This window comes from Alternaria postmessia (genome assembly GCF_024291825.1).
Source record: "Alternaria postmessia strain BMP 2775 chromosome Unknown scaffold_109, whole genome shotgun sequence".
NCBI lineage: Eukaryota > Fungi > Ascomycota > Dothideomycetes > Pleosporales > Pleosporaceae > Alternaria > Alternaria postmessia.
Genome location: NW_026260182.1, coordinates 48,716 through 72,916, shown reverse-complemented (window position 1 = coordinate 72,916; position 24,201 = coordinate 48,716). Strand labels below are relative to the sequence as shown.

The 24,201-nt window shown below is 51.4% G+C and overlaps 12 protein-coding genes across 12 annotated transcripts; 4 read left to right on the top strand and 8 right to left on the bottom strand.

The window, feature by feature from the left end:
• Positions 1–250: 250 nt before the first annotated feature.
• Positions 251–2,554, top strand: J4E82_010051 (uncharacterized protein; the record flags this gene model as incomplete). Its single annotated transcript, XM_051736267.1, has 1 exon — positions 251–2,554. One exon carries the CDS (start codon positions 251–253, stop codon positions 2,552–2,554), a length of 2,304 nt encoding a protein of 767 aa, XP_051584002.1.
• A 341-nt stretch (positions 2,555–2,895) lies between these two features.
• On the top strand, positions 2,896–3,726 carry J4E82_010050 (uncharacterized protein; the record flags this gene model as incomplete). Its single annotated transcript, XM_051736266.1, has 2 exons — positions 2,896–3,065; positions 3,141–3,726. 2 exons carry the CDS (start codon positions 2,896–2,898, stop codon positions 3,724–3,726), a joined length of 756 nt encoding a protein of 251 aa, XP_051584001.1.
• Positions 3,727–3,786: 60 nt separating this feature from the next.
• Positions 3,787–6,288, bottom strand: J4E82_010049 (uncharacterized protein; the record flags this gene model as incomplete). The annotated part of the gene is made up of 7 exons (XM_051736265.1): positions 3,787–4,471; positions 4,520–4,894; positions 4,944–5,068; positions 5,114–5,248; positions 5,309–5,735; positions 5,782–6,220; positions 6,285–6,288. The coding sequence occupies 7 exons, from the start codon at positions 6,286–6,288 to the stop codon at positions 3,787–3,789; spliced, it is 2,190 nt and encodes a 729-aa protein (XP_051584000.1).
• A 743-nt stretch (positions 6,289–7,031) lies between these two features.
• J4E82_010048 (uncharacterized protein) lies at positions 7,032–8,353 on the bottom strand (the record flags this gene model as incomplete). The annotated part of the gene is made up of 2 exons (XM_051736264.1): positions 7,032–7,146; positions 7,194–8,353. 2 exons carry the CDS (start codon positions 8,351–8,353, stop codon positions 7,032–7,034), a joined length of 1,275 nt encoding a protein of 424 aa, XP_051583999.1.
• Positions 8,354–8,812: 459 nt separating this feature from the next.
• J4E82_010047 (uncharacterized protein) lies at positions 8,813–9,930 on the top strand (the record flags this gene model as incomplete). The annotated part of the gene is made up of 3 exons (XM_051736263.1): positions 8,813–9,015; positions 9,064–9,276; positions 9,324–9,930. The coding sequence occupies 3 exons, from the start codon at positions 8,813–8,815 to the stop codon at positions 9,928–9,930; spliced, it is 1,023 nt and encodes a 340-aa protein (XP_051583998.1).
• A 764-nt stretch (positions 9,931–10,694) lies between these two features.
• J4E82_010046 (uncharacterized protein) lies at positions 10,695–12,522 on the bottom strand (the record flags this gene model as incomplete). The annotated part of the gene is made up of 4 exons (XM_051736262.1): positions 10,695–11,795; positions 11,847–12,085; positions 12,136–12,282; positions 12,342–12,522. 4 exons carry the CDS (start codon positions 12,520–12,522, stop codon positions 10,695–10,697), a joined length of 1,668 nt encoding a protein of 555 aa, XP_051583997.1.
• A 787-nt stretch (positions 12,523–13,309) lies between these two features.
• J4E82_010045 (uncharacterized protein) lies at positions 13,310–15,148 on the bottom strand (the record flags this gene model as incomplete). Its single annotated transcript, XM_051736261.1, has 2 exons — positions 13,310–14,644; positions 14,696–15,148. The coding sequence occupies 2 exons, from the start codon at positions 15,146–15,148 to the stop codon at positions 13,310–13,312; spliced, it is 1,788 nt and encodes a 595-aa protein (XP_051583996.1).
• Positions 15,149–15,626: 478 nt separating this feature from the next.
• Positions 15,627–16,745, top strand: J4E82_010044 (uncharacterized protein; the record flags this gene model as incomplete). Its single annotated transcript, XM_051736260.1, has 3 exons — positions 15,627–15,925; positions 15,976–16,398; positions 16,457–16,745. The coding sequence occupies 3 exons, from the start codon at positions 15,627–15,629 to the stop codon at positions 16,743–16,745; spliced, it is 1,011 nt and encodes a 336-aa protein (XP_051583995.1).
• A 184-nt stretch (positions 16,746–16,929) lies between these two features.
• On the bottom strand, positions 16,930–18,245 carry J4E82_010043 (uncharacterized protein; the record flags this gene model as incomplete). The annotated part of the gene is made up of 3 exons (XM_051736259.1): positions 16,930–17,723; positions 17,781–18,146; positions 18,203–18,245. The coding sequence occupies 3 exons, from the start codon at positions 18,243–18,245 to the stop codon at positions 16,930–16,932; spliced, it is 1,203 nt and encodes a 400-aa protein (XP_051583994.1).
• Positions 18,246–19,000: 755 nt separating this feature from the next.
• Positions 19,001–20,846, bottom strand: J4E82_010042 (uncharacterized protein; the record flags this gene model as incomplete). The annotated part of the gene is made up of 3 exons (XM_051736258.1): positions 19,001–20,167; positions 20,221–20,312; positions 20,363–20,846. The coding sequence occupies 3 exons, from the start codon at positions 20,844–20,846 to the stop codon at positions 19,001–19,003; spliced, it is 1,743 nt and encodes a 580-aa protein (XP_051583993.1).
• A 964-nt stretch (positions 20,847–21,810) lies between these two features.
• J4E82_010041 (uncharacterized protein) lies at positions 21,811–22,324 on the bottom strand (the record flags this gene model as incomplete). Its single annotated transcript, XM_051736257.1, has 3 exons — positions 21,811–22,157; positions 22,217–22,268; positions 22,319–22,324. The coding sequence occupies 3 exons, from the start codon at positions 22,322–22,324 to the stop codon at positions 21,811–21,813; spliced, it is 405 nt and encodes a 134-aa protein (XP_051583992.1).
• A 398-nt stretch (positions 22,325–22,722) lies between these two features.
• On the bottom strand, positions 22,723–23,841 carry J4E82_010040 (uncharacterized protein; the record flags this gene model as incomplete). Its single annotated transcript, XM_051736256.1, has 3 exons — positions 22,723–23,187; positions 23,239–23,767; positions 23,819–23,841. 3 exons carry the CDS (start codon positions 23,839–23,841, stop codon positions 22,723–22,725), a joined length of 1,017 nt encoding a protein of 338 aa, XP_051583991.1.
• Positions 23,842–24,201: the final 360 nt, after the last annotated feature.

Genomic DNA, 24,201 nt, shown 5'->3' with positions numbered 1-24,201 from the left:
AGTCGGAAGATGGAGTGAGATGGAGAATCAGGCGAGGCATATGAGAGGAAGGTTGCAAAGGGACGGGAAGGGCAGCCTGGACTTTGTTAGGACATGATATACAGGCACTGGAAGTGTTTGGCTATGCGGACCAGCGGCTGAACTTGCAGAGAGCTGGGCGCCTGACAAAGGTGATAAGCCTGGCGCTACCCCGCCATGGTGCTGCACCTCGACAACTATTTTTCCGTCCTTCCAGATCCCCAAAGTAATAATGGCAAATTCCGAGCGCACTATGCCATGCGATCTCTGTAGTGCCCTGCTCGAGATGTTTCAAGGGTTGCGAAAGGAGCCTATCGATATCTCGACTTTCCAATCGCAAGGCGCACTTCAATGTAGCGAACACACATTGCTGGTCCAGAAGTTCACAGAACACTGTCAGACGCCATCGAGGCATTATAATCGACCGGCCCCGAAGGACATGGGATTTCGCTGCGGACAGAGTCTTGGAGAGGTAACAATGACTGAATCGGTAGAGAAGCTGGGGGTGGTTTGGGAGCTCTTACTCTCCCCGAGTGCCAACGGCACAGAAGACTTCGCGAAAGGCGACATACTGGACCCTGACTGGGTTGATCTGACTAAAATCAAGCAATGGAAGTCTGATTGTCTAACGTCACATGGAAGCAGATGCGACAACCCCATGAGAATCTGGAAGACTACACCAGCGTGGCTTGTGGACGTCGAACTGGAGTGCGTAGTTCCTGGAAAAGAACAAGTCAATTTTGTTGCGTTGAGTTATACATACGGAGACCGTCTCGGTCTCAAGATGGACGCAGAGCTTAGTGCGAGACTTCGAGAGACTCATGCATTCCAGAGCCCAGACATAGCATCGCGGATCCCTCCCACGCTTGCACATGCTATGTTTGTAACGAAGAACCTAGATGAACGATATCTATGGGTGGACGCCTTGTGCATAGGTCACGACAATCCTACGGAAACTGCGCGTCAGCTTACAATGATGGGTTCGATCTACGCCAGTGCTACACTGACCATCATCACTACCGACGGAGATGCTAGAGAAGGCATATCGGGCTTGAACGGTATATCTGAATCCAGAGCGTTGGAGCAGAAAGTCTTTCCATTTGGATCGCGCAAGATTATTGTTCGCAGCACCGACATATTTTCTCTAGTCCACGGAGGTACCCCATACTTCTCGCGAGGATGGACCTACCAAGAACATCGGCTGGCAAAGAGAAAGCTGGTTTTCCTAAAAAAGTCAGCACACTGGGAGTGTCAGCACCGGCAGTCTCACGAAGACCTCACACCAGGTGCAGAGATAGAAACGTACATCGAGCCACGACTCGTGGAAAGCCTCGATGGATTTCCAGAATTAAGCTCGGTAGGAAACATTATTGGCGACTACAACAACAAAAGCTTGCGATACCCAGAAGATGCCCTACCAGGAATAACCGGTATGCTAGCTGTGCTTAGTCGTTCTTTCCAGGGCGGCTTCCTTTTCGGCATTCCGGAAATGTTCTTCCATCGAGCGCTTGCATGGACCCCGATCTGGTCGCATATAGAACTTGAGCGTCGAGAGCTATCTGACCGACCAAGACAAGATCAACTGCCAGCGGGCCAATTGCCATCATGGTCATGGGTTGGATGGAAGGGAATGGTGAAGCTTGGCGAAGAAGCGGCTAGGATAAATGATATATGTGCCACTATTGAGGAGACTTATCCCATGGTCGAGTGGTACACAGCTTCGTCGCCTACGACGAGCACGTCTGAACGTCGGCGCATCCATTCCAACTGGTATGAGCACCGCGAAGAATGGAAAAGTGGAACCATAGAGTTACCTGGTTGGACAGCGGTAGAAATGGAGAGCGAGGAAGGTACGTACAAGGGAGAGCCACGCATCTTTCCAGCCGGTTGTGGAGGCCGTGTGTATCGCCATCAAAACATGATCCACAACAAGAACCACGGTCCAACCAACGATTGGTACTTTCCGTTTCCAGTCCCAGAAATCTCAAGCGCAACAGTGGCTTCAATGCCCGAACAAACACCTTACTTGTTCAGTCGAACACAGCGGAGTTTTGTTCTTGGGCAAAAGCCTAGTGGAAACAGGGACGACACAGATGATGACAGTAACAAACTCATCGCTCTCTGTGATTGTTCGAGTGGAAACTCAGTTGGTGCACTTCACCTGCATTCTAAAGAGCAGCTGAAACTGTTTCCTTTCGCAAAGATCACGCCTTCATCGGGCCACGACGCCCCTCATGATCACTTCGATATGCACACAATCATGAAAGAAAAGCGGAATATGGATATAGTTGCAGACACTGCGGATAAAAGTCTGCCCAAGATAGAAATCGTCGCTGTCAGTATGACTCGCGTTGACAGCAAAACTTGGAATCATGAAGCTGAACGCGCTGAAAAGCCGTTCCGCGTCAACGAGGTAGTCAACGTCCTTTGGATAGAATGGGAGAACGATATCGCCTATCGAAGGGCTGCTGGCTATGTTAGAAAACAGGACTGGCAACAGCTTGAACGTGAGGATGTTGATCTAGTCCTCGGCTAAGGCGATATTCGCTGTCGTTTGTTTCTCGAAAATCTACTTCCTCCTGCTCTTCTTGGCCTCGTGCATCCTTCGCAAACCGTGATGTTTTCTCTGCAAGCAACTGAATCATGACGGCGAAGATGTACCCTCGTCATGACTGCTGATCAGGCAACCGCTGCCAACGTACGTGCTTACCTGTTCTTCTCACCCCACCAAGGCTGAGGCCACCCGCAGTCAGCCTGCAACATCAGGCCGCCATTCATCTCCATAGTCTGCACCGACTGAAGACCTCTTTTCGCATACAAGCAAACAGCACGTATCAGTCATCTACATCAGCGGATCGATCTACACCAGCGTTCAAAATGGCTGCGCAGGTAGAGCCCGAAATCGTTCTATACGACCTAGCATGCACCAAAGGTGTCTGTTTCTCACCCGCAGTATGGCGCATTCGTCTCATGCTCAACTACAAGCGCATTCCATACAAGACGATCTTTATTGAGTTTCCAGATATCGAACCAACACTTAAAGGACTGTGAGTCTGCTTCCCGTCGCCTCGTCTGCTTGGTTCCAAGGGAACGCTCTAAGAGGTCTTCTAACATTACCTTAGCGGCATCCACCCCGCCGAGTCCTCTACGGGTTCCAAGTACACAGTCCCAGCCATCTACCACATCCCGACGAACACCTACACCATGGATTCGACCCTCATCGCCCAATTTCTGGAAGCAACATATCCAGATCGACCAATTCCCTTGACCTCCGAGCTTGGCCGCGATATCGAATCTAAATCACGTAAGGTGATAGGTCCCATATTCCGCGACTCAATCATACCACGTGAGGTGAGCATCCTGTCACCTCGATCGCAGGAGTACTTCCGACGAACGCGCGAAGCTGCTATGGGATGCAAGCTCGAGGAGCTGCTGGATAGCGAGAAGGAAGAGTTGGCGTGGCGCAAGGTTGAAGACGATATACGCACCGTTGAGCAGTTGCTCCTGACAAACGAGAAAGAAGGGCAGTTTGTATTGGGAGCGAGGCCGAGTGCGACAGACTTCTTCCTTGCTGGATCATTGCATGCGGCGAGGACGGTTGATGAAAGCGTGTTCGCGAGGATCGCGAACTATCCAGGGTTCAAGAAGATCTACGAGGCGTGTGTGCCATATATGCAGGGGCAGGAGGTGCCGGATCTCACAAATTAGCCGTGCATGTCGCCAATATTCGCTCAGTAGTAAGACTTTCATCATGAATGCCAAGTTCTCTCATCGAAGGCCTCCAAGCTCTTCCATAAGTCCGCACAGCGCGCGCACAAGAGGCGGTCCAGTCTCGCGGTCCACATCAGGATGTGTTGTGTCGAGAAGCCTGACGCCGACCTTCATGACCTGTGAAGGGTACTTGAGGTTGCAGATTTCGGGCCGATCAGCCACTCCAGACTCCGATGCTACTGGTTGATGTGTAGAGATGATGCGCAGGCACGGTATGCCGCTGTTCATAAGAATAAAGGAATGAATAGAAGTCTGGTTTTCCGATGCAGCATCGTCGAGGTAGATGACCTTGCTCAGAAACGAACTTGGTTGAGCACGCATCGGCGTTGTGGTACCAGTCTTCTTCGCTCGGTCTCGCATCATCATGCTGTAAGTCCAAAGAACCATGATGGCGTGATACAGCATGAAAGAATCAGGACCACGAATCTGGTAGGGCGGAATATGTCGAGCGGCTCGTACTACCTGTCCAGCATGACAGATCGCGATCCTGGCTTCCTTAGTTTGGCTCCAGGGTGAGAGGTGAGTGTACGCGCTATTGGCAGCGCTTTCGCCGCATTTGCCTGCAAATCGGGTGATCAAATCGAGATTGACATGCAAGTACATCTGCAAAAATTGGTGGAACAGACAGGTGACAGCTGGAGAGTTGCCAGGCAAGAGGTCTTCGCGTTGCAAGTAGTGGTATCTGCCGAGCAACGTCAGCATTATTAGCTATGCGAGGACTTGTACTCACAGTTTCTCCTGACGCGATCGGGCCCAGAGCTGTGAAGAGGGGTCACTGTCCTCGTGCATTAGGGCGGACTGCTGTGCGTACTCCCAGATCTGAGCAGCAATGCCATGAAGGTAGGACGAACGAGCAACTTGCGCATCAATATCCACAGGAAGGCAGAGTATGGCGGCCTCGTCCTTGAGATGGGTTTGAAGCGAGGGACGGCTGGCGACGATATCCATCTCGAGATAGCGTATTCGCCATGTCTCTGCTGAAGGTGCTAGCCAAAGCGTCTTTGACGCAGGCAATATAAGCGTGAGTTCAGCATAAGTGATCAGCGGCGGGCGGTGCTTAGCCATGGTCATGTGGATATCGTGCTCGAACAGGTGGTATACCAACCTGTCTGGATTAGATACCGAGCGGACAGGGTGTGATACGTTTGTGGTACCTCTTGTATGATTCTTGCTCCACCCATCGCTTCCATTTTGTCTGTAGTTCCTCGTCACTATCCTGGGCAGATGGTGTTATTGCGGGATAGCGGATGTGATCAAACCTGCCGGCACGCCGCAGTGCCTATATAGTCAGTCCTTGTTACACAATCACATCGGAGCGTCTCACCGTGACAAGAGACTGCAAACTGCTCTCAGCAATTTCCATCTTCCTTCTATACCCACAGAATGCTCCGATGTCAAGCCATAGCATCGAAGCTTGGAGATATTCCAAATCGCGAATCACACTGTTGTCGTTCTCAGACTGAGCGCATATCAGATTTTGCCCGCTATAAAATCAGATCTGGTTCTTTGTTTGACTCACCAACCTGTTCAACGCGACTCTAACGATCTCTTGTAACGCCAAGCCTGTCCTGCTCACCGATAGCACGCCAAAACATACACACCCAGCCGCCACCAAGGCAGTAAGATACTCCGGTCGGGCGGTTTCGCTCTCGAACGTGTATGGATGGATCCAGGCATCGGTCTCCGTTCTTTTCGCAATCCCGACCTTGATCAGCTTGTCGACGCACTCTGCCGAAGGAAAGGACGGAATCGTGATCTGGCTTTGTGCAGTCTTGGAGACTAGTTGGAAGATGCGATCGCGGGCTGCTGACGATAACTGATCTGGAATCACAACGTTGGATGCATACGGCATATGTGGTGACGAAGCAAGATCCACGTTGCGCTCATCCAGAGCGATGTTTTCGTGCTCACTGAAAGCATGCTGATTACGCTCGGGAATCCAGAACCTAACGCGAGTCAGCACCGATCGGGTTATCGGTCAGTGTGATTTACCAGGCAGACTGTTTGAAGACTGCATGGCGCCTTCTTGCGGAGTCACTATCAATCTTCTCAAGAGAAACATCTGTATTAGCCGGCGGCGTGGCTGCAGGCAGGGCAGTCACCTGCGACACTGGCGCTTCTAGCATTTGACTGACAGTCGGAGTGAAGTCGTTGCCAAAGATGTCGACTTGACCAAGCCAGTCGGTCTCAGGCATCCAAGCCGTCAGATCTGGAGGCGCTTGCATGTAGTCGACACCCATAAAGTCTGGTGCGGGAACCATGATCTGCTCGAAGAAAGCCGGGATGGTATGCTGGGCATAGCTGGTGGTGTTGTAGAGATCGAGTAGAGCTTGTGCTTCATCACTAGCCTCATTGAGGTACACGCCATTCAACTGTATGTCGTCGTCAAATCCGTTTGGGTTAACTTGATCATCCGCAGGTGTTGCGAAAACTTGCGGTGGTTGTTCACTCGTAGTTGACTGAGTGAATGATGATGAATCGGAAAACTTTGTTACACATGATAGGCCCTTCTTTTGGCACCGTTTGCAGGGCCTGCCATTGTCGCATTTGACTTTTGATATTACGCACGAGTTGCAGGCTTTTGTGGCACGTTCTGCTACACGGTTCGGGCCAACAAGTCCATCTTTAGCATTCTTCGTATGCGTTGCTTGATGCCTCAGCAATAAGTCTCTCCGGTTGAACGCCGCAGGACACTCCTCGCACTGGAAAGATCGTTCATTGCGATCTGCGCAGGTTTAGAAAAGTGCTGAGTGACGACTAATAAGGAATTGTACTCACGTGAGTCCAGATGCCGGTTCAAGTGGTCGGCACGTTCATATGTCCGGTGGCAGACTTGACACTGAAGCGCACCAATTGAGGCATCGGAAGTCCGCTGACGCTTGGAGGGTCGCGCATTCGTTGGTGTCACCGCCATATCGACAGACATTATGATCCAAAGGCTGAAGAACGGAAATGTGGGAGAGGAGCAGGTAGTTCAAAGCGCACCGCGTTCTCGGGTTTCGGAAAGTGGGCGCACCTACCCTTGCTCAGATGCGGGGTGCGTCTGGGGAGTCACGGCAGTCGAACCGTCGGCACATTAATCGCCAAGCCTCCAACTCCCTCGGCAGTAACCATGATTCACGACTCAAACCTCAGCTATTGAAGCTTTTGGCATACAACTGTAATCGCAGTAAATATATCGATTGAGAAGGCATGGATCGGGTCTCGTTAACACTCATGTTCACTGGAGTGTCTGACGAAGTCTAAGCTACTGCAGCTCTCTGGAGACCGACTGTTATTGCTGAAATCGAACGCTTTTGTTCCCAATCGTGTACCCCCCGATATGTGCAGTTGTAGTCCATGAACTCATCAGGGCGCCTGTATATGTTAGATCATGCGAATAACATGCGCGGACTGATACTCACATTTTGATGACATTGCTGCCCTTTTCCGTCGCAGGCTTCGCAGCCTCGCGACTGAATCGTTGTATCAAGCTCGCACGTTCATATCGACTCTTGAATACGTTTTCCAGGATGAAAGATACTTCGTCTTTGGTAGGTCTCCCAGTGATGCTGTCGAAGAGCGCCCCTAAAGCTTCAGCGTCCTCGATAGTCTGGCTTGCGCCTTGACCTTGGGTGGGCAGCATAGCATGCGCTGCATCTCCAATGAGAATCGTACGCCCAGAATGCCATGTATCTAGTGGATCCAAGTCGCGCAGCTGCCAAAGGCCTATACTGTCGGCATTTCGAAGCATGTCTCTGGTCCAGCTGGGAAAGTCCTTGAAGGTCTCCAACATCTTTGCTGAATCTCCTTTCGTTACCCATGACTGCGCTTTATCAGGATCTTCATTCATCTGCTCGTCCGGTACTAGGCCGACAATGCTGTAGAGCTTTGCGTCGCGAGCGGGACCCATGATAAGCCGGCAGGAGTGTGCCATGATCATGGATGTGTAGGGCTGTTCTGGTTTGATGTTTGCAGAGAATTGTGGCGCACGTTCGTTAAGGATCGCAGTTGGTAGCATAAGCCGGTAGGCTGAGGACCCCGTGGGTTTGGGATGAATCTCTTTACCGAGAACAGAAGTACGCAGGGCGCTGTGAATGCCATCCGCGCCGATGACAAGATCTGCTTCCAGAGTTTCACCATTCTCAAGTATCACTTTGCCTTCTTCGCAGTCGCAGCTGGACACTCGCGCTGAGGTACGTAGAACCGCCGGCTGGCCATCCCGTTCGGTGCTTGTGGCTTTATCCCTGAGATAGGCATGAAGATCCTCACGGTGCCACATAATACGGTCTGCCCCATACTGTGTCTTACTTCGTAGAGGTATCTCATTCACCATCTTGCCATCAACGCTATATATCCTGAACCCGTGATCGATTGTACCATTAGAGTCCTCGAGTAGGGCTTCTAGCCCCCATGACTGCTGTAAGATCCTCGTGGCGTTGGGTTGGAGCGAGATTGTAGCGCCAATCTCTGTGCTGAGTCGAGATTGTTCCAGGATCGTGATCTGGCGATCGTCCTTCCGTAAGGCTATGGCAGCTGCCAATCCTGCGATCCCACCGCCCACGATAATGATTCGGAATGGCATTGGTGATGACATCTCGAGCGTCTCCTATGTCGGAAGTGTGATGATAGAGATTGATAGAAGGTCGTGATGTCAAGTTGAAGACGAGTAAGACATGCTGATGGCGAATACTGAGAAGGCGGGTAACTGATAATCGACAACCACTAGCTGCCCCAGCACGCGAAACCTCCTAGACGTGGTACCCATCCTCCACTTTACGAACTCCTCCGCTATTATCTCCGCATTCTGAATTCGGTTTTACACAGATCGCATATCGTACCGTCGTTGTCGTGGTGGTCAGGGTTCGGAAATGTGGGCCTGGACAGGCTCGGCCCGTGTGGGCGACGTCGAAGGCTGGACGGCGCACGCTGGTTAAACCTTGTTCGAGAGTGTTGAATATGACCTCTGAAGCAACCTCCACTCTTCACAAATCAGATCTCATTCAACCTGTCAAGCAGCCTCGAAACCGACATATCCAACAATATGATCTCGACCACGACGAAGACAGCGCCCGTTACGCTGAAAGCTGTCGAAGATCAGCGCATGAGAGTGGACGGCTCTGATGCGGCATTCGGCGACTGGAGGGATGACTTGGCCAGAGATGGCTATGCAGTCATCAAGGGTGCGATTCCGAAAGAGAGGGCGGACAAGTATGCAGACCAGATGTACAGCTGGTTGGAAGGATTGTAAGCATAGACACCGACTTAGTGTCGCAAACTACTTACAATGTCCAGCAACCTCGGCTTTGACCGTAACGACATGTCAACAGTTCACAAAGATAAGCTACCTTTGATCACCGAGAAAGGCATGTGTCTGCAGTACGCTGTCACGCACGAAGACTTTGCTTGGTCCATCCGAGGAGAGCCTGGCGTCGTTGGAGCCTTCGAGAAGGTCTACGATAACAAGGATTTGATTGTGTCGTTCGATGCTATCAACTTCACATTGCCGTACGTTGGGTGCATGCATCTCTCGAACAAGCTGACAGTTATTCCAGTCGCTCTGATATTGCACCAAACAAGCCATGGCCTCATCAAGACCAAGACCCCGCGAAGCCCGGTTTCAGATGCTTGCAAGGCTTGGTAAATCTACTCCCCAACGGGCCAGATGATGGCGGTCTGATCGTGTGTCCTGGCGGACATCTGCTGTCCGACGAATTCCACAGGGACATGGCCGATGAGGAACGCATCCCAGCGTGGACACCAGAATGGTATGGTTTCACCGAGAACGGTATGAAGTGGCTCGAGAACAAGGGTCTGAAGTGGTTGAAGGTGTGCGCAGACCCTGGCGATCTGCTCGTATGGGACTCTCGTACCCCTCACTACAACCTGAGCTCGAAGACGAACCAGCCCAGATTTGCAGTTTACACTTGCTACATGCCTGTTGAAGATGCGACACAAGAGGATCTGCGAAGGAAGAAGGACGCATATGAACGCTGGGTAGGAACAACCCACTGGCCCAACGCTAGGCACACAGGCTCGAATGTCGCGAAAAGAGAGGGAGTAGATGACCCACACAACCGCTTTGAGCCGGTCAACAAGCCGGTCATGGATGAGAGGACATTCAAGCTGACAGGTATTCCGTACATCAAGGCCGATGCCTAAGCATAGCGATATTGGTGGGTAGATGACGTCGAAGCTCCTCGAAGGTGAGTGAGTGGTGAAAGAGCAGGCTCACGCGTCATTGGCGCGTCACGCTAGTCTAGATTGGGACATTTCTCTCGTTGGCGAAAATGAAAAACAATGACATCAACAAACTATTCTCCTTGACATTCATGCATCAACACAACAACGGATGTGACGGCCGGCCCACCACCAGATGGGCGCATCCAAGTACCCCAGATCAGATGCTAACCACCTCCTTTAGTGTGCTGGCGTCCGGGGGACTCCACTTTGATGCTCATAGACTGACCCGCCGACGCGTCTGAGCATTACGCTTGTTGTGATCCGTCAGCAACGATAGCGGACACCGACATTGCCATATGTACATGGCCACATTCTCCACCAAAAGCTATCATAAAAGCAGATTTGATAGGCTACCATCGGAGGACCACCGCAAGGGATCGTAACCTGTCAAAGCGAATTCCACATCGCAAGCATAACTGTATTGTCAACTTGTTTGGATGAGAAGCGTCACGTCGAGTTGATCGCAGCAAAAACCTTCACAAGGCTGAGATTTCAACGATCTGACTACAAGCCATATTTACATTCAGGACCTGCAAAGACTAAACTACGACAACACTTCCCCAGCTATGCAAAATCATCAATACCACAGCGTCACTGCAACGCAAACTTACCACGAACACCTTTGGCTGACGTCCACGCGAATATTCGACCATGATTCCGCGAATACGGAGTAGATTGTCTTCTCAGCGCGACATCGAAGGATGGCCTGATGCCTTCTTCATCGCCCACTTGCCGGTATATGCCCTGATCTTCTTACCATACAGGAAGACTGGGATACCCAGCAGGCCGAAAATCGCAGTCAATCCAGCATATGTTCCAAAGGCTCCGTCGTACCCATCAGTCTCGATGAACTTGGCGACACCATAACTGGTACCGAAAGAGACAAAACCTCGTAGAGCTGTGATAACAACAAGAATGGGCCCTGCACGTGCCGGGTATGAGTCAAGGAGGTACGTGATCGCGGCGATATTTGCGCCCACGAATGCGAAGTAGTACGCTGCGTTGGCGAAGACGTAGACGAACCAGTGGTAGTCTCCTGGATGTTCCGCTGCCACACCATACAAAGTGGCAGCAAGGCACCCACATAGCAAAGGGATCCAAAGCAGTAGTAGACGATTCTCGGGCTCGTGTACACCACCATTGCGCCTTGCTCGCCACTTGATTATGGCATCGCTGCCATTACCGAGCAGTGGTAATGCCACGAAGGCGACCACGATCTGACCAGCATTGACATACGAGACGGCATTGTCAGACCAGTTATATGGTGGCGCGTGTACGATGGTGCCGTAAGTCGTTCCAATGGCAATGTTGACACCAATAGTAAGACCGTTCAAGCAGAAGGCCCAGAGCACGTTGGGGAACAACATGACTTGGAAAGTGTTGATGAAGCCATAAACACCTTCCATCCATTCCGGCTCATTGACGAAGAGGCGCATGTCCGACCACGTAGTACGAGGAAGGAATTTTGTGAAGTCCAGTGGGGGCCTTTCCGATAGTTTAGCTGGCAGTGGTGCAGTCGCTCTAGATCCCTCTAGCTCGCCTCCTTCTTCTGCGGAGAACTGACCGTAAGCAGTCATAGGTCGATCGTACTTGCTCTCGGGAACCCAGAAAATCGAGGCGATGAACGTGGCTGCGCAAAGTCCGGAACCAAGGTAATACCAGTTAGATGGACCAACAGCGCCAGCAATTGGCGATGCGCAGATGATGTACACAGCCGACAGTACTGTTTGTACGGCAGACTGCCACATCAAGAAGGTACTGCGCTCGTGAACAAAGTGGATTTCCTGCAACTTCGTTAGGCACCAGTCCTCGTGTTCTAAATCAGATGTCCTTACCTGAATCATCATCGGAACCAACGCCTCGCTCTGACCGGCAGCGAACCCGAGTAGCATCCTGGCCCCGAGGTGTTCGTTGTAGCTTTTAGCATTGGCAGCCCAGACAGAGGCGGCGATGAGGAGCAGTAGCGAAAAAAGGTAGACAGGGCGTCTTCCGATTGCAAGAGCCAGCGGCATGCAAACGAGGTTTCCCACACCCATGAACATTGACGGGTACGTCATGAGCGCCGTGATGTCCGCTACAGATCTGGTCAGTACAGTTCAGACACGAAATCTGGAGATCACTGACCATAAGTAGCCCCAGCCGCGGCATAGATAGGAATATACCAGGTTAGAAGACCACCGAAACCCGAAACCAGTGCAAGACCCAGACTGGAGAAGATGGACACCAGCACGATGAAGAGAATTTTGCGAAACTTGGACAGGTTTAATGGATCTGATAAGAGAGGTTAGTACGAATGCCACCCGGAAGATTAAGTGTCGCGGAGGACAAACCTCGAGGATCAGCGCTGGGGGCTGGAATCAAGAAAATCTCGTCGAGATTGGTCATGGTCACCGTTCCCATCGCCGCCGGCTCCACGATAGGCTTCACAAAGCCTGTCTCGCCATCTGAAACGACTTCATACCTTTCGACTTTGGTCTCCATGGCCTTGGGGTCTTTGATGTCGTCGAGCATCTTTGCGAATGCAAACGAAGTACTTGCGATGTAACAAGGTGAGAAAAAAAAGGTTGTTGATGAAGATGTAAACCCGCTCGTCCAAACCGGAAGAGCACAAAGGGATAACAACGTCGAGATGCAGACGGATGATATGCGCACACAGCTGGTTATATGTTAATATGAACTTCGGCTCCTCTTCTTGGAGGTTTCCCTGCTTGGTGCGTGGCACTCCTTCTTGTCGTCTAGCTCGCCTTCAGACTCGCACCACGGCCGATGAAATCGTCGGCGTTTCCAAGCCTTGGTCTGGAAATCAATACCGGCTTCACATCCCCGCTCAGCTGAACTCCACTTCACGAGCGTTACGCGGCACAGCTCCTGTGCAAAGGCTCATCTGGGGTTGCTTAGATGACCTGTGGGGAAATCCGGGGTAGCGCGTGTGTCGGAGAGTGGGCTAGCTCGCGGAAGGAGGGCCATCTCCAACCAATCAATACGATGCAATTCCCAACCACCCTTGGCTGACTTCAGCTTCTGCAACCGCAGTTGCCGACTTCGTTGACAAGGACGTGCACTCGTTTTCACAGCCTTTGCGAAGTCGCAAGTGGATACTCTATCCTGACAGCCATGCTTGGTAGCTCGACTGGTACGTCAATGCACATGCCGGATCGCCAGCGCCACACTGTCATCTATATTTTCGTTCCTGAAGGCAGCTTTTACATACTTAGATCACGACATGGCATACACTCACAGATGCGACGTAGATTGGAATAGCTCGTTGTATGCAGACCTCATTAAAAGCTATCTGTAGCTACAAAGGGACAAAAGGCAGTATAACCCTGCTTGGCGTCTCTGATCCGACATGTATTCTATGTTCTCCTTTGTTCTTCTCATGATCTGGTCGCGGTTGCGAGAAAGCCGTGTACTCCGCGATACTGGGAAAAGTTCCAGAAACTTGAACGCTCAAAGACTCGCCTTCGTCAAAATCCACACCCATCGACCAAATGCCTATCTCCAGCTTCACAACCTCTCCGGGAGTTATCTTCTCCTCTTTATCGTGCGGGTGGAATGGAAACTGTTCATGGATGCTTCGCGCTGGGTCGAATGCACGATGGCTGGCACGCAACACCCCTACACTACCCAGGTGCAAGTTCAAGCTTGCTCGCTCCTTCTCGGGGATATCCTCGATGCTCTTGTAGGTTGAAGGTATCGCTGAGAAAGGGAAGCAGAGATGCATAAGCAGCTTTCCGTCCTTGTCTCGCTTGCGAAGGATGACGAACACATTCATGTCGTCATGAGAAGGTGCTGACATGTACAGAACAGCCTTCGGCAGACCAATCAACCGCGACTTTTGTGTGAACTTATACGTGAATTCAGCGATTGATTTCGAGTCTTCCGAGTTGTAGCTGACGATCTCTGTCTTGGAAGGAGTCTGCTCGGCCAGGCCAGCGCCGGATAGGTAGAACTCCTTGTATTGCGTCTCCGGTATAGGGAAGTCTGAGAATTCGATGCCATCAATGGCTTCTCGGTCACCAAACTGGAGCGCTGACCATCGCACTCTCGCCATCTTCTCCCAGTCGTTGTCAACACCCCGGAGATACTTGTCGAAGTATTTATGCAATTCCTTGTCAGCATGAGGGTCGCAGTATAATTCGAACCATTCCTGATGTGAGCTCCATCGGATCCACTTCTTGTCATGAGGCACCTCAAGCCATCCTCGTACAGCCCCCATGGTATGTATACTAGAGAAGTCACTTCCGCTGATGAATACGGGTACTTCGATCTTTGTCATATCAGGCCGCTTATCGCTCCAATACGAGTTCGAGACGGGTGACCGTCGGTACATCTCAGCAAAGTCCTCGATGCCACCGCCAAGGTTATTTGTTTTGATGATGAAGTGGGTGATGAGGTCGAAGTTCGACATTGTGAAGACGCCACCTCGGCAGAATTGTTCGCGGTAGATGTCGCCGGATCCCTCCCAAGGTGCGATAGCGGCGAGATGGGGTGGGCGCAGAGATGCAACATGCCACTGGATGATAGCCAAAGCACTGTTGCCCGCCATGCCTACTTTTCCATTGCTCCATGGCATCGCCGCGATGGATTCGATGACGTCGTAGCAATCTTCTGCGTCTTGAGAGCCCATGATCTGTCATGGTTAGCTGAATCTGGATACGGGAAGGCAAAAGGACAAACGTACTGGTATGGATCCATCGCTATTGCCCGTACCGCGGGAGTCTACCGATATGATCGCATAGCCACGCGGACACCACACAACTGGGTCAAGTCCCTCAAACTTCTCCAATCCGCTGAGCGCTTCATTTGGCACACAGCAATTCCAAATGCAGATTGGCAGCATGTGAAGAGCGGAGTATTTCTTCCCGTAACACGACCAGCTCACTACCGCCGGTAGCTTCTCGTCTTTTGGAACATCGGCAGGCCTGTATATGTCGACGTAGAGACGGCAGCCGTCTCTGACCACTATCTCGACATCGTGATCGATCTGAATGTCAGACTCAAGAGCACGAGCATTGTGTGGCTTTTCGCCTTTGCGGAGGACTTCGGTCTTGCCAGGTGTGAAGCCTTGATAATTGTTCACACCCACCTCTGGCTTAGAGATGGGCTTGTAGGCTACTTGCATGGGGACTGGCATCTTGGAAGTTGTGAGTGATGAGAGGTATGAGTGAGGAAGAGGGAGGAAATTGAGTATCTACGGAGAAAGATCGTGACAGCTACTTGAACAACAAACAAATGCACCCCTCAACGCGACGCGTCGAGCGCACTTTGCAATGTAGCAGCGTCCACCTCGGCAAGCGTCCGAAACGTCAACTGTTCCCGTCCCCCACATGTCCCGAGTCCCACAAATCCTGGATCGTGAACAACGCGGGGTATGGCGCCCACATTTACCGATGCTGGTCGGCAACGCTGCACCGGCATATCCAAATAGCGACTACCATTCCGTAGACAACATCATACGAACTCTGCTTCACATTCTAGCATATAACACCAGTCGAGTGCAACCCAAAGTATTCCCATCACATCTTCATATCAATTCAGATTTGCAAGTTGAAGATCTAAAGATTATCATAACCACCATCCAGAGTACACATCGCGGTTTTCTTCCCAATAAAATGGCACCTCACGCCGAAGAGCCAAAGCCAGATAGCGGCGTTGATCTCATCTCGCACGATGGCACAGTATATGGCGACTGGCGCGACGAATTCCACAAGAACGGCACAGCTATTATCAAGGGCGCCATCACACCCGAGCGCGCTGAATACTACAAGCAAAAGCAAATCGAGTGGCTCCAGTCGTTTGGTCGTGGCTTCGACCCTAACGACGAGTCAACATGGACACAAGAACACCTTCCTGTGAGCTTCAAGGGTGGCATGTACTTTGCCTACTCTAGCACGCACGAGAAGTTCGTTTGGTAAGTCACATATCTGGGAAGATGTTGTCATTATGCTAATGCAAGTGCAGGGAAGCTCGCACGGAGCCCAAAGTCATCGAGACCTTTGCCAAACTCTGGGGTACCGAGGAGCTCCTCTGCTCATTCGACGGCATGAACATCACACTGCCGCGTCAGAAAGACCTCAAATGGAGCCCATGGCCACACTGCGATCAGTCGCCGCACCGCAAGGGCATGCAGTGTGTACAGGGTCTACTGAACTACCAACCAAACGGCTCGGAAGACGGAGGTCTGATTTTGATGAAGGGCAGCAGCAAGCTGTTCGACGATTTCTTCCGCGAACAAAGGGAACAAGACGCACACGAGGATAAGCCGCCAGAGGAGGAGGACTTCAAGGATCTCTTCATCTTCAAGGAAGAGGATGTGAAGTGGTTCAAGGAACGTGGGTGCACGCTGGAGAAGGTGAACCTTGACCCTGGTGACTTGGTGCTCTGGTATGTTCTTCTAGTCTTATCTCTTTCTCTTATGAGCACTCCAGTTAATGTCGCGTAGGGACTCTCGCACCATGCACTACGCCTGCTTCCCGCAAGGTGAACGAATCCGTCACGTCCAGTATGTTTGCATGACGCCGGCCAAGTTTGCGAAGAAGGAGGATCGCGAGCTCAAGGCTGAGCTATTCAAGACGTGGCAGGGTACGACACATTGGCCGCACTGCAACATCCGCAAGCAGGGCCCACCAGAGAGGGACGGTAAGCCAGATCCGCAGAACAGGACGGAGCCGTTGGAGAAGCCGGTCATCACGGACAGGATCTTACAGTTGGCTGCTGTGAAGGCTTATTGAGAATCGTAGCGGACCATGTATATTGCGGCAATACGCACTTTCTTAGCATCGGTGATAGCGTGTCCGTCTGTGCTTGCTCCTTTGATTCTTTCTGACCTCATGCATGCCTCTGGGCGCAATACTCTTCCATGTTCTCGCATTCCTCTGCTCCCTGGTCTAGCTAGGTTGGCAGTCGTTATTCAATCTATGGTATGATCTTCGCCTTCCTCATCCTATCAAACACAACTCCCCACGACTCCTTCGTCCCCCGCTCCTCCATGAACCCCGTTCCGTACGTTTTGCTCATGTCAAAGTGCCTGTCAAAGTCAAACTTAGTCATGAGCATTTGTTCGGCAATCTGCATGCCACGACCACCATCTACATGTCCACTTTGCAAGTCATACTTTCTCTCCATGGCCAGCCAGGTCTCCATGTTGTCTTTGATAAACTTGCGTATGTCGATGGGAGTGGGCGCAGGTCCACTGGCCTTGAGGCCGAAGTAGGAGCATAGTACAGGCCACTTCTCCTCCCAGTTTGAGGGTGTTTTTGAGTCAGCGATGTTGAATGCTTCTCCCTTCTTCGGCTTGGCGGAAAGGGTGAGATGGATAGTCTGGCGAGCGATCATATCACTGCTGCTATCGTTACTCAGCGCCTTCCAGACTCCTTCCGTGCCAGGGAATGGGCATTCCGCTCCGTCACCATACAATTCTTTCCACAGCGCTAGGTAGAGACCGACTGTCGTACCAAGCGAGTATGCGTTCTGGTTCGGAACATAGCCGACTATGATATCTGGACGAGTCTCAATCCAGCTCCACTTCTTGTGCTTGGCGTATTCGGCGATCCAATCGTTTTGTGCGTGGTAAAAGAGCATCTCGGCGTACGGGCTGGGTATACGGGGAAAGGTTTCTTTGAGTGGAGGTAGAGGAAGTTTAGGTCCGGTCGTGCCTGGGGGAGCGGTCTCGTCGTACCAAGGGAGCGCAGCGAGGAGGTGGACGCCATCTGATGTATGTTAGTCCCACAATGTCCGGTATCTTGAAAGGGCGGGTGAGGCCTTACAAACTTTTGTGCCAATTTGCAGCACGACATATTCCAGAGCCGGACATAGTTTATCCATGGCTTCCACTGCCTTGGAAAACATCTCCACGGCCTCTTCCATTTCCTTTTGTACATCTAGGCCCGCTTTGTATGCAAGGTAGTAGACGTGTGTCACCTCCTCAATTTGTGGTAGCTTCTCTGCCAGCTCCTTCTCAAGACTTTCTTGGCTATGGGAGAGTAGGTCAAGGCCGGAGACCAGGTTGAGGCGCGAGTCCTCTGGCCATTGTGTTTGCAACGGAGAAAGCGGGCGGTTTGTCAGCGCATGGACGCGCTTCCAGGTGTCCTTCTTTGGGTAATCGGAAAGGATCTCATTGACGAAAGACCAGCCTATTGAACCAATATCAGCGTATGGCCCTATCACGACATCCAATGGCTTTACTGACCTGTCACGCCAGAAGCGCCAAACACAACAGCCGACTTTGACATTGTTGTAGGGAGAAAGCGATTAGGGCTTGAGGGAGGAACAAAGAGACAAGGTTTCCATGCGTCGTCGTTCAGCCACAGAGGCTACATCTTGTCTCCTTGCATAGCGTACCAGTATAGAAGGTGGGGTTGCCGTTGCGATAGTGGAGCCATGGAGTCTAGACAGTCGTATCCCTTTTACGGGACATCGTCCGGTCTACTCGCCGTGTGCTGAAGGTTCAGCTACTGGTGTTTAGACGTAGCGTTGGTGCTGCATATCGATTTTTCGCCGACCACTCCCGGCTGTAAAGATCATACGCGTTCTTTCTAGAGCCCCGCGTCGCATTGCGAAGTACACCCTGAGGGGACCGATTTTTTGACGGGCCGTCAGCTAGCAATCTGTCGTAGTGTTGCCGCAGAAAGCGCCCGAAAAATTAGCCGCGGCTTGGAGACATCCTAACCTCTTTCGGACGCGTCAGTTACTCATGGCTGGAGAAGCGCGAAATAGGAAGAATATCGGGTATTTGCATTGTCTACTCGGCGCGTTAATGTCCGGGCGTTGGAGGTTGAGGAGAGGGGAGGAAAAGCAAAGGATGGTGGTGAGACGATTGCGCGAGGACCATGACGTCGGCCACGCGATGAGGTCAAGCCTTACGCCCGACGCGTCTGGCGAAGCCTCCAGCATCCATCTCTGATTCCGATACCCACACCATTATGAAGCTCGAATGCAGAATTGTAGTGAAGCCATTCCATTAATTAAGCTATAGCCGATTCGATTTTCAGTGGAATTCGTTCTTGTCCGCGTACACGTCATTCTCAAGGAAGACCTCCACCTTGTCCGTCATCTTAGGCGTCAGATCTTCGCAATAGAAGATGCAAAGCAAGCCCACAATGCCGAAACTCAGACTGCTGAGTGCCACAACCTTCAATGCGTGCGCGTAGCTCCATTGAAATGCCAAAGAAGCAGCGCCCAGAGCCTCGGCGGTCGTACCTGGCACTTCCGCGATAGCGGCAGCACCGAGAGGAAGAGCTGCAAGTAAAGCTTGCGCATTCTCCAACGACATGCCTGCCCTTACAGCTGCAGCGGGAACTGTAGCAGCAGCACGCGTGGTTTGCGTGTTAGTGAGAATCGTGGTGTAAATGGCTTGAGCAAGCGATCCTCCTGCATAACGAGCCATGCCCGCCAGGCCACCGGAGAAGCCAAGGTCCTGCTGCGGCACACCAAGTTGTGTAAACGCGATGGACTCATACTGCGCCCATCCGAAGAACGAAGCATTGATGCAGCAGAATGCGATCATCAAGCTTTGATTGAATGGAGTGACAAGACCCATCAAGGCGCCAAAGAGCACCATCCCAGTCCAAGTAGCGATCAAAGTCCACTTCCAGTGTCCTAGCACGTTGCCAAAAGCCATCAGACACAATGATCCGAATACGAGGCCGACATTTGGTGGTAATGTGAGTAGCAGCTCAGTACTCCGAGACACATTCGGGCCCAGGTAAAAGACATTCACCATGGTCGGCCAGATGATATTGACGGAGTAATAGAACATCGTTACGATGAATGCTACGATGAATGGCGCCGTGAATTCTCTTCCCTTGTGGCTCCGGAACAGATGCGGTGGACAGAGCTTGAACCTGGTGTTCGACAGCGTCTCCCAAACTCCGAAAGCAGCGATCAGGACTAGCCCAACTACCATAGGAGCTATGACGGTGACATCTGAACTTGGCTTGTATGTGGTGTTTACGATGCCGACAAGCGTGAGGCAGATGCCTGGAACGATGAGCGCAGTGCCCACATAGTCAAGGCCCCTGACTGCTTCGTCCCATGGGACTCCTTTGGGATGCTTCGGGGGCTTGTAGAACAAGAATAAGGATGTAAAGGACATGAATTGGGCAATAAGACCAGCCCAGTAAACCCATTGCCACGCATCAACATCGATAGCGTACTGTGGATTAATGATCAGTTATTGTACGATGTCTTCTCAAGCTTGTCACTTACCCTTCCAACGATGGGGCCGATTATAACGATGAGGAAGACGAAACCATCCGAAAGACAGATACCGATATGTCGAAACTTGTTTGGTAAGAGTTCTGCAACGGTCAGACCGACTGGCACGCACATGGTAGCCCAGGTCACTCACCAGGGATACTGCACATAGCCATCTGCGCAAAGCCGCCTCCAAAACCTGTTATCGCCAATCCCGCTGTAAAGTGATCTGCTCCCTTCGCCGTAGCGGTAACGATAAACCCAACGCAACAACATGCATTGCCAAACAACAAGAACCATCTCCTTCCAAAAAGATCAGAGTTTGCCCCTGCTATCAGGAAGCCGATGGCGTTCGCTGTCGTGTACGCGGGTATATACCATGCGCTCGATGTGGGGTCACCGAACTGGACAGCGAGCCGAGACATCATAGCGGAGGTTGTAGGTACCGGCCAGAAGGAGAGACCAAACGTTGAAGACAAGACGAAGATGACGAACCATGTCTTCGGCGTTATAGTGGTGGCGTCTGAAGAAACAAGCGTCTGTGGTGGTGTTGTTGTAACGGCTTCGATCTGCTCGACATCTGTCTTCTCTTTTGACGAACGGCGAACATTGCCTTCGTGAGTGACTTTCATCGCCATGATGATGTGATGTCGGAATACACGCTTGAGGCAGGTACGACAATGTATGATTGAGTGGGAAGATCGTCGCAAAGAGACCACTCACGGCTTGCATATATCCTTCATTAGGTTGTACATGTTTGCAAGTCGAACGTGTTAAGCCACTACAGCCCCGATATCCGGGCCTCGACGTCCCCGCATCTCGGATACACAGAAGCACAGATAATCATTTTAGCCAACTTTTGCTATTGGCTGGACCGCGCCAGCGTTACCAGTAGATCGATGTATATCCTCATAATCCGGGGTAGTGGATGTGGAAGTGGGTATCCGGGGTTAGGTGCGGAGAAGATGAGCGCTGGGTCGTAGCGCTTGACCAGAAATGGGGACGAACGATCAAGGGGCGAGGATCGTCTTCGCCTGGAACAACGTTTCCGATCGAACTTTGCCATGTTGATGAAGGCTTATTTCCTATACCCATAACTTTGTTTTTCGCTAGCAAAGAAAAGGGCCAGTACACGTGCCAGAACATGGCGCATCGTGTAGTCCATGCTAGTGAAGGAGAGACATGCCATCACTACAGAGCTGAAGAGGAACTGAACTAGGCTGGAGACATTGACACCCAAATCGCTAGCAGTAAGGTCTTAGTTTACACAACACGCACGTTTATCGCGAGTACAACAGCAACATCGATGGAGCTCTAATACAATAAGTTACTGGAAAGTAATCTTCTAGTCGCAGAGAAAAGGCCTGGAAAGTTCATATGCTTAGCACTATTCTGCACCTCCCACTACCAAGACCCAGCATTCCCTGCTCCAAAGCTACGCCAGTGAGGCTTCCAGATCTACGCAGCCCCTTCACGCGTAATCCCATCCGTAGCATCGCAATCAGGAATCGCTTTTCCAAAGCAGATCATATCGTATCTAGCTCCGTCGTCATTATCAGTAACCCACTCACATTAACCAACCAAATCGAGAGGAAGTGAGTCTCACCCAGCCATGACCTGAATCCCCTTCTCCAAGTTCATGAACTTCTCGGCATCCGGCATGAGCGCAGCTCGGTACTCGTCGCTCCCCGCAAACGCCTCCCAATCTTCCCACTTCCTCACCCAGATCTGACTGCACGCGTCGTATTCTAGTACGTCCATGCCCAGTTCCTGTAATTTGCTTTTCAGGCCGGGTGATTGGTAGAGCTGGACGTAGCGGGCTATCTTGACGGCGTGAAACTTCTTGCAGGCGACGGTGAGATCGGAGTGAATATGGTTGTAATGTTTTTGAAAGAAGGCGTCGGTAACGGTGGGAGATTTACGGAAGAAGAAGGAGAGCTTGATGCAGGCTAGGGAAGGGATCAGAAGATTATGGGGCCAGAATTGAAAGTTCAGATGGTTGACTGACGCTGGCAGTTCTCTTGTTCGTCCCACGCGAACTGCGGGTACGAGAAGTCGTGCTGTTGAGGTATTAATCATGCATCTGTGGAGTGGATGGCATGGGACGTACATCCATGGTTTTGTAGACCATATTGATACACAATTGAGAGCTGTGTTGCAAAGCCGAATGTCTTGCTGTCTGCGATGTATGCGACTTAATGTACTTGGTCATCTCACAGATATAGCCACTAGAAGTAACCATGCATAACCGACTAGAGGCAAACGCGAAGGCCAAGTTCGACAAGCGGGGTTAGTGAAGAGTCGATACAACTAGTGGTACTCTCGATAAGACCTACCTATCGCCACGTTCTACAGATGGTCGTTGGAAGATCGCTGATGTTTGCGTTCTGGCACGCAACGTCACGGCGACATAACATGCGATCGCGGTTGGCCGCTGACCAACTTCAAGGTATGGTCCATTCGGCAACAAGAGCGTGTCGTAAACATTTCAATTATGTCAATTGAGCGAGGAGTCTAAAACACCACGACCTGTCTCTTCTCCGCTTTACCAGCCTCCATATCCGCAACCATCTGCGGCAAGTCATCGATCTTGCGGAACTCGACTTCTGGCTGTATACTATGCTTCCCAGTAAATTCGACCGCCTTCTTCATTCGCTGGGGAATACCCGTGCTATCGGCCTTGATGCGATACCGTCCCGTTGTCAAATCAAATGTGTTTATGAAGTCAAGTCCTTTAGGCGCGATGCCGATCACCATAAGTAATCCGCCTGTTCTCAAAACATCTAGCGCACCGGCGTATGCTGCGTTTGACGCGCTGTAGACAGCCGCAGCATGACATCCCTTACCACCAGTGAGTTTCTTGATCTCCTGAAGATAGTCTTTGTTTTTCATGGAGTTGAAGACAGCATCCGCGCCGACCTTCTTCGCCACATCGAGTTGATTGTCGTTGATGTCGAGACCGATGGTCTTGATACCCATCTAAATCTTGTCAGCTTTCGATTGGTTGTACATGCTTGTATGCAGACTCACAGCTTTTGCATACTGGATAGCATATTGGCCCAAGCCACCGCATCCGATTACCGCTAACCAATCTCCTGATTTCAACTCGCAACTATCCACCGAATGGAAAGCTGTGATACCGGCGCAAAACAGTGGCGCAGTCTTACTCATATCCAAATTCTCGGGCAACTTGATAGCGTTCTGCCAATCTACAACTGCGTACTCGGCAAAGTAACCATCTGCTACGAAACCTTGCAATTTCTGGTTACCTTTCTCGCATCGCACGTTGTGAACCATGCATCCTTCGCATTCGAAGCAAGCGCCGATAAAGTAATTGAAGCCAATCGCGTCGCCGACTTGAAAGCCTTTGTCGCTTGCCTCTTTGCCGATGGACTCAATATAGCCGACGCCTTCGTGGCCCAGCGTGACAGCGTAGTCCGGCCTCATAGCATGGAGGAGGTCGGAGTGACATAGCGATGCGGATTGTATCTTGACCAGAAACTGGTTTGGAGCTTCGGTTGGTTTCGGCACATCGTTCACGACGACCTTCTTTTCCTTACTGAAGTTTGCGTGAGTTCCATGTAACAGCAGAAGTGTTTTGTGCACTTACGGATCCCACTGGCCGGCTTTCATTATTACGGAATGTTTTCAGTATGCTTTTGGGGAATTTTGGTATAGCTTGAGGACTATGATGGTTTTGATTAATGTTATATATACCGACTATTCACTCCTAATTCACTCGATGCAACGAGATGACAGGCGCAACAGGAGTGGAAAGACTGGAGGGGCTGTGCTGCGAGTCATTCCGATGCGCCGGGAACATGGTTGCTGACTTGTCCTAGCCAAGCCATATGAACGGAAAACGGTGGCCGACATAGTGTGCTGGCTAAGACTTGGGGCTAGGATTGAAGCTTGGAAGAGGTGCTAGGTGCGGGGACGACGAAGCGGGGTAGATCTCTCTAAGCGTGGACTTTGGCTGAGCTACCGCCATGC